The sequence below is a fragment of the Papaver somniferum genome, chromosome 2 (genome assembly GCF_003573695.1).
Source record: "Papaver somniferum cultivar HN1 chromosome 2, ASM357369v1, whole genome shotgun sequence".
NCBI lineage: Eukaryota > Viridiplantae > Streptophyta > Magnoliopsida > Ranunculales > Papaveraceae > Papaver > Papaver somniferum.
This window is the reverse complement of record NC_039359.1, coordinates 7,918,097-7,926,863: the sequence shown is the minus strand read 5'-3', so window position 1 is coordinate 7,926,863 and position 8,767 is coordinate 7,918,097. Positions and strand designations below refer to the sequence as shown.

At 36.0% G+C, this 8,767-nt stretch overlaps 1 protein-coding gene across 2 annotated transcripts; it reads right to left on the bottom strand.

Moving 5' to 3' along the window:
* Window positions 1–295: 295 nt before the first annotated feature.
* LOC113346808 (ubiquitin domain-containing protein DSK2b-like) lies at window positions 296–5,627 on the bottom strand. 2 transcript variants are annotated; one of them, XM_026590334.1, is made up of 8 exons: window positions 5,193–5,627; window positions 3,001–3,756; window positions 1,933–2,150; window positions 1,632–1,745; window positions 1,331–1,386; window positions 1,221–1,249; window positions 995–1,087; window positions 296–818 (listed from the first exon to the last, which is right to left on the bottom strand). In XM_026590334.1, exons 1-8 carry the CDS (start codon window positions 5,419–5,421, stop codon window positions 664–666), a joined length of 1,650 nt encoding a protein of 549 aa, XP_026446119.1. In that variant the 5' UTR covers window positions 5,422–5,627; the 3' UTR covers window positions 296–663. The 2 variants fall into 2 exon arrangements, with proteins under 2 accessions (XP_026446119.1, XP_026446120.1); XM_026590335.1 differs by having other exon boundaries at window positions 995–1,084; window positions 5,193–5,626.
* Window positions 5,628–8,767: the final 3,140 nt, after the last annotated feature.

The window sequence follows — 8,767 nt, the reverse complement described above, 5'->3', positions numbered from 1 at the left end:
AGAAAAAATTGCGACGTGACCGAACTTTTATCAGAAAAATTTAGCTAGGAAATCAGAAAGTTCGGCTGAAGTTTTTTCACAAAATTCCTAACAGAACTTCTCTCCGCAACTTCAATTTATCATGGGTTAGTCGGAAAGTACCTCTAATATATAAATTTCTAAAATCCGAATTTAAAACGATTATGGAATGGAAAAGAAAACAATAGCATAAGAGAAGAATTTAAAATGAAATTTGGTTAGTAAAAAATATTGTGTTTATTTATTAGAATTTTAATTAAGTTAGTAGGATTAGGAGGGAGGCTATTAGGTTAGTCATAATTGAAACAAAAGTAAAGGATAAGTTAGTAATTTCCTAACTTCAAGACACCCCTTATAAATATGAGGAAGATGGCCTAAGTACATCATGGTCCCGTTCTTCAATTACAAGTAGGTAGTATAAGTGTATAGGCAATAGCCTAGCTGGCCTGGTCCATAAGACGGCTCTGTTGCTATGCACTTATTCATGTCCAAAACAGAGTTCTCATATGTGGCCGAGTCCCTCTTTTTCCTGATTAAGAAGACTCTGGACTGAAAATTGACTAATCATACAGAGGCCCAAGATTAGCATGACCGACTAAGTATATTAGTAGCACACGGGGATACCGCCACCCACTTGGCAATAATCTACTGTCCAGGGTTTCCTCCTCCCAGTAACCGCTCCACCGCAGCATTAACATTTCCTGATGTTGCTCTCAATGCTCGGATGTTCTCTTGTGTGTCAAAAAATCCCATTTCTTGAAGCTGTGATAGCTGAGTCGCGTATAATTCTTCCGGCGGCACTGACCAAAACAAACAAACGAACTTTAGCATACCACTGTGAGAATAATTTTTCAAATTGTTTAAACAATAACATGTACAACAATAATTCAAACGAAGGTATTGGAGTTCTCAATTGATAAACAGAGTAAAGAAACAGTGGATATTTTTAGGAAGGGTAGTGGGAGAGAAAAATAACCATTTGCTGTGCTAGGAACATTCAAACCACTGGCACCAAGTCCACCAAACATGTTCATCAATAAATCCAACCCCATGTTATTTGGTGTTCCTGCTATTGTAAGTAGACATATCATGCAGGTGAGTATCAACAACTTGACTTTAATCAATGGACTTTGCATAAAAGAGTAGCAAATCAACTATCTAAACAAATTAAGACAGTCTAATGTTGATATAATATCAATTACCTGCAGCTCCACCAGTCAGTCCTGGATCCCTGCACACAGCACAACAGGTAAGTGAAAAACTGCAACAGTCGTCAAATCAAAGTTACTGAGAGAATGAGAGATGTCCTTACAGGGCTGAATGTTGCCCCAAAAGACGGGTCAACTCTTGCTGCAAAGGCAAATCTTCCTGCAGGAAAAAAACAACAACAAAAAGTTTAAACTGAAAGAAGAGGGAAGTGTCTACAACTGCCTAGTAACCTAATTGAAATCATAGAGGCTAGACCTCCAGACACCCACCCCAGCCCCAGCTAAATTCACAGCTTTGTACTGAACACACAACCCTTGATAACCATAACTTTCTCACTTTAGGAAGCTTCTACACAACTAATAGCAACAATCAGTGAATGTAAAAGTTAAATAATATGATGATACCTGTGTTGTGGCAGGGGAAAACAATTGGCGAAGTAATTCTGGGTTTTGCATCATCTCTCTTATTTGAGGATTAGAATCAACCATGCTACGGAGTTGGGGATTCAGACCAAGAATCTAAAAGGCGCAAAATTACATTGATAAATTAGAAGGTTTAAAGCATCTCAAATGCAGATGCCTTCTAGTCGTGGTAAAATTGTTAGGTGTTGACACCCACAACCTGAGTATGAAAGCTTTCAGCAGTACTAACTCTTACTGAATGATAAAGAAAAAGAATCTGAAATTACTGCTAACGTGATCGTACCTGGTTCATGTATTGAGGGTCAGAAAGGAGGCTCTGCGTTATCTGTGCAACAGCGGGATTTTGCATCAACTGATTCATCTGAGAGAAATCCTGCATTCCCCCTAACATCTGTTCCATCTCAGGCAGACCCAGCCCACCTAATCCAGCAATACCAGGTGCCCTTGCATTTCCTGTTGAATTTAACCTAGCTGCGGTGTTTGTTGGTGTGCCTCTAACAGCTGACGGAAAAAAGAAGAAGAGGTCATATCAGGTGATGCAGATCAAACATTTCGCACAAGAAAAGCAGATTATAAATACTTTACTCTGCTAAGGATCAAACGTTGGAATTAAACGTTTTTCTTGAGTTCATTGCATCAAATGAGACGCTAAAACTAGTAGATTATGCAGGATATGTACATGTCATTATGTAGAATATTTACTCAATCTGATATTCATACTATGCAATGCATATATACTATCACATAGCAGGACGACATAGAGTGGTTCTGATATATTGTCTTCATAAATATCAAGTGAGAGAGGTATTTTACCTCGTTAAGTGAGGTAAACAATACCTTCAAATGAATGGTTTATACAGATTGGGATAGTAACACAAAAAGATGCATTTGTAACTTTCCATTCTGTGAGTAGATAACTCTGTTAGCTATCAGTACCGAACTTAGACCTATAATTGTACCAAAAATTACACTCCTAATCACATGGATCATAGTCTAGCTTATTAACTAGCTATTTATATTTACAACTTTTAACGTGTAACCTTCATATCTCACGACGACAAGGCGCTAATATCTTTTAACAATGAAAGTAGAATACAGTAGTGTTAGTGATGACGTCATGGGGTATCAGTGGTATATGATACAACATCTCAGTTTATGTTGCGGTTAAAATTTCCTTAGATTACTATTAAGTCTACTATGAATTAGCTGTTGTTTCTTACTCATTTACTCTGCTTTATGTTCTACTGAAGATATCATACTCATTTTAAATCAGAACAACAGAAGTTTTGAAAACTCTGCCAATTAAAACAAAAAAATCCTGGAGTAAAGCTCAAAAGAATGAAATTCTTACCACCAGCACCACCCCATGGGTTGGGAAGCGGTTCGGTATTTGGAGCAGCAGAACCAGTGGTTGAAGGGTTAATCGACCGATCCCTGTCTTGAGTTCCCCCTTGGTTTCCTAATAGGGAAGCAAACAGGTTTGAACCAGAAGTATTTTCAGCATCTCCGGCCATTGTTGTCGCATTCATTAATGGCTCTTGAACGGTTTCATACATTCGTCTGAGCATGTTAAAGCCTTCGGGAGAAGATTCAATGTTGCTCATGGCCCTATCAGTGTTGCGCATCATTTCTCGCATTAGTTCAGGATTCCTTGCAGCTTCTAGTGTTTGGCGTAGAGTACTGGGATCATTCAGTATATGTGCAAGTTCAGGATTGCGATCCATGATATCACGCATTTGAGGATTGCTCATGATCAAGGTACGCATTAAGTCGGGATTATTCATTAGGCTCTGCATGACGGGCATATTCATTATTTCCCTCATCATGTTGGGATTCTGAGTAAGCTGTTGCTGGACTTGTTCAAACTCTGCCTCAGTTCCCAACATCCCAGGTACTCCACTGCCGCCTAGACCATTTACACGGAGCCCTGGTAACAGTGACGCCCCGAGATTGGCCCCCCTAGAAAGCCCGCCTTCATAGGAATTAAGAGTAGCTCTTGAGGCACCTGAGGTGGTGTTTGAGCCTCCAAGATTTGCTGAACCTGCTGTGTTAGCTGATGAAGCTGGTAAACCACGAACCATGTGAACAGTGTGATCTTCCTGCAAACCTATCAACAAAATAGAAGAATGAAAAGTTAGCAGCCTTGGCAGTGGAGCATTCTGTTCTCCAGCTTTGCACTGAGCAAGAAAAATCCAATTTGTCGTTTTCATATGTGATCTTAAGTATACTAAAAGCAGATGCATTAGCATTAAAACATGGCATTTACATATATGGAAACAAAGTAATACCAAAATTGTCAAATTCTAGAGATATGTTCATATACAAATTCTAGAGATATGTTCCTTTTTCCAAATAAAAAGGAACAAGTGTCATCTCATACAACAAAGTCAGCGAAGTGATAGGTCTCCCTAAATTGCAGCATGAGACCTTAAATTTCCTTCTAGATGTCATCCCATTGGAGAGATCAATATGAGAATGATTAGAATAGAGAGAACAAACTGAAAATTTATGGGTCCGACTAATGTATTTAGCCATTAGGAAGACATGGTCGAGGCTTTTAGTAAAAGAAGCTTCCAAGCATTACTCTCCTTTCGGGTCTAGAAACAAAAAGAATAATTGTACATCCACGTCATAAACTTTATTTCCTATAAGCTTCCAAGTAACTGAAACTAAGACCAAATGGCATTAAGGTAGAACAGCATATGGATCCAGTATAACAATTACAACTTACTGGTGCACCAACGAATACTTTTCTACAATGGTCAAAAACCATCAGCCTACTAGACTATCTTGCAAATTGTTATGCGATACAGCACATACATTTAATTAGCATTTATCTGCTTCCTAACCGTTAGCAATTATTATATCAGATCTAACAAGATACGACAAATAAAAGGTTAAATTCTCGAAATTTTATAATATAACTGGACTAACAACAGTAATTCCCAACTTCCTCTCTTAAACAAAATATATGAATAACCTTTTTGTACTGACAAGCAGCAGCAAACATTTTTCTGTCAGAAAAGTTTTTGAATAACCGTTTAATTTTCCCTTAAGAAACTTTTCCTTTTCATCTTCTTTTTTATATCTGCAAACATTTCTAATGAAACTTATCATAATGATCTTGCATGTCAGTTTTTAGGATCAGCACCTTCCTAAATTATACCTGCATGTCAATTTCCTGAAACTAAACCATCTAGGAGGACTACAGTTGATATTTCCCTACTTAATGAGGAAAGCTTTACTTACGGATGTGATTGCATGAACATTCTCGTACCTAAAACAAGGGAGTATCTTTCCTGATGAATATGAGAAGTAATATCACTTACAGATATGTATCTGCAATATCCTCTCCTACCTAATCTAACTATCAATAAATTTCCATCGCGTTTCTACAATGACCTAATTTTCTATATAAAATCACCAATTGGAAAAAAAACAAATACAGACCTTAAATTGAGTTAGCAAAACAACAACATAATCGAATATCAAAACTCGTCATCAATCAATATACAGAAATTGAGATAGGAGTAAAGAACGAACCATAGCTTTCTAAAGTCTGTTCATCTTTCAAGATCCGACCCTTGTAAATCAATCGTTGTTGCTCAGCTGAAACATCAGAATGTTGAGAGATAACACTTTTGAACTCCAAAACAGTAGATCCAAGGCTTGCCTTCACAGAAAACTTGGTACCGTTTGAACAACTAATGTGAATGGCAATCTCATCACCACTACCGACACCTGAATCGCTGGTATCACTGTCCGCGGCCATTTTTTATTTTCGCTTCTAGCTATGAAGAGGAAGAAACGCCTTAGCAGAAGTGAAACTTTGGTTGATTTGAGGTTTGAAGATTTAATGTATATCAGAATCAGATATATATTTTGGGAAGGAATTGGAGTTTTATATAACCTGAGAGGGAGACGTTTTGAGGAGGAAAAGAATAAAACTAGGGAAATTGATGTTGCGGTTTTTTTTCTTATACGGGAGTCTCGTTGTTTGGTAGGAAGTAAAAAGTACAAGGGGTTTTGAGTTGGATTTTTTATACGGTATTGCAACTCGCTCAAAGTCTAACAGGTTGTTTGTGTGTCTGGTTCATCTGAGTCATCTGAATTTGACTTGTCTGTATCTGATTGACCTGACTCGATATAATTGTTTTGTGAGTCGGATCTGACTTATCTGACTCAATGTGAGTCAGTGGCTTGTTTCCATGAGTTAGGAGCATTTTATTCATTCATTCAAATAGATCTGAGTCAGGAGTTAGGTATGAGTCAGATCTGACTCAAAATAAAAATAAACAAATTGTCTGACATCTAACTCGAGTCGAGTCAGGGACCAAGTCAGATTCAGACGACGAGTCGGCAAAAAACAAACACACTCTAAATATCTTATCTAGTTTTAATAGTTGAATTTGTATTTTTGTGCATAGAGAAGCAAATTAGGTTGCAGGTTCTCTGGCCAAATATAGCATTATTAGCATTCTTAATGAACTAGAATGGTACGAAGAAATCTCTATCCGAATATAATTACTTATGCAAGAGGATAACTTTATCTAATTCAGCTATTTCTATTAAAAAAAATCGTTAAAGAAAATGAAAGAAAAAGGAACTTTATGTAATTCAGCTTTTTCATTGTCAAGACTTATTTTTTTTCCTCGGAAAAGAGGCAAAACTCATATAAACTCTGATTCCACATCAAGAGTGATTATAGGACTGACTCCATTTCCAGCTGTTACAGCAAATTCAAAATTTTCAAAAAAACAATAGGAACATTCCTTCCATTTTGCATCATAGTCCCAAACCTTAATCTGGAGGGGGAAAAACTTACTATTCTTAACTGATTCCAAGATATTGTGACAAGTTTAAATGGTTTTTGTTGGATCGAAAGCAGCATATATGAACCGTACAACAAATTTCCAACAATAGAGATGTTAGGATCCAAAGATCCAACCATTTTCCAATCGGTTTTTCAAAATCACAGTAGTACATGTGACAAAGGTGCACACGAATCCATAGGTTCATCCTTCAGTGATTTTGTCATGGTAGCAGCAACACAATAACAAATATAATGCGTTATCATTTGCAATGGGTCTGGATGGTTTCAGGCCTTCAGAAATCGATACTGGTGTCTTTATAACTGCTTGTGTCTAAGTCTTTTGAACTGTTGTTGTTTGTTGGAGTAAGAAGCGGTACCGGAGTCATATTTCATTCTGATGATGCTACTAAGAGGATCTTTGTTGCTGATGCTACCTGAAAGTTTGTTGAAGATTACATATGAATAACATCTTGTGATGTTGAGTGTTGGATCAAAAAAATCAGCAAGAACTTGAAAAAAATGCTTGATGGAAATCTCAATCCTTGAATGTAAATCACTTTAAACAAATATTAAAGCACTACTCGCTCGAACTCGTAAGTTTTGTTATCTCAAGCTTGTTTTCAGTGTTAGATGCACAAAACAATATCTTGATTTTTATTCTATTAAAGTCAAATCTCGAACTATGATTAAAGTATGGTAATTGGGTATCAGAAGTCACTGAATACCCTTGAAGATTGAAGACTGAATAACAAAAAAGATATCAACAAGGAATTCATCAACAAAGGTATGCGGATACTGATTTGATTTGGAACTCTTGTTTAATTCTACCTTTCTAATCTATCGAAACAAGTGTTCACTTTATAGAACAATTCTTAAGAGGTAAATATATATTTCAGTGCACTCGAGGATATTTGAGCTAAGATTTTAGTAAGAATGAATTTTCTCCCCAGAAAGGTCCTCACGTCGTAGTGAGTAAGAATTTGAATTTAACGAACCGATAATCACTTAATTCCGAGTTATAACGAATAAGTTATGAGTGATTTATTAAAGTAAATCAAGGCAATTTGTAAACAGAAAACAATCGACGAACTTTCTGCAACGGTTCACGAACTAACCCATAAAAACGTGACTAAATGCCTTTTTAGTGAAGTTTTTGATGTTTCCTCTTCTAGGTAAGATGGTTATTCTTCCATACACAATTAGTAGTCATATTAAAGTGTGTGTGATGATTTATACTCCTCCCTAAGTTAAATTGTGATTTATCTTACTTATTAAGCGACAATTACAAAATTACAATTTATGCTAGGTAATTATTTATGCTAGATTAGTAACTTAGGAAAGATTCTCAAAATAAGGAAAGTCTTGAAAAAGATAAGTAGCTCACGAACTTGCTTAAGATTCAAGTTATATACCATTCACTATAACTATAAGTAACCTACACAATTTTTCCGTGGAAAATTTGGGTATGCTTCATAAGGTTGTTTTCTACTACTTCTATTCTTAAAAAACAATAGTGACATAATAAGATTATGCTTGGGATCATGAAGCACAAGTTGGTAATAATCTTCTTAGATAGTTACGGAATTTGTATCTAAGTTAATTCAAAAATCCTTGTCTCTGAGGTCCTTCTCTTATGATGTAAGGCCATTTAAGGATTGTTGAACATAAACCATATATTTGATAGATTTCAATCTAATATCGTATACCGGCACTAGGTGGTCGAAATCTGGATTAGAAATAGAACTTCATATAACGTGTTTCATAGATTTCTTAAAAAGTTTTACAAGATATCTCTAGATTTGTTCTAGTTATTCTTGTTGTAAAATAGACTAGGTATCTCTACAAGTTTTGAAGAGTATAAAACCTATTTTACAAGTATTTTTTGATATTTACTTTTACGTAGTAGTTGTTTGAAACAAACACAAGATTTCCAAAACCTTGATCCAAATCAAAAGGAAAATCAAATAGGCTTATATATTAGAGGCAAATTGGTATTAAAATTCTTCACTGAGGTTGAAGTAACTCTTAGGATGTAAAGGATGTCAGTTAAGGAAATCAAGTGTGCAGAATATTGCGATGTTCAAGAGGCGTAAGGAACACAATTGCAGATGAATTTCTTGAAGGGTCAACTATATTCCAATATGATAGTAGGATAGTGCTTTGGAGCGCTTTAATAACAGTACGGTGTTCAAAGATGGATGAGGTCTCATGGGTTTATGTAGGTGAAGTCTTCCTCATTAATAAATCTTCTGTTGTATTGCGTTTTTATTTTCCGCGTTATATTGTTTTATCTTTATAATAGGAA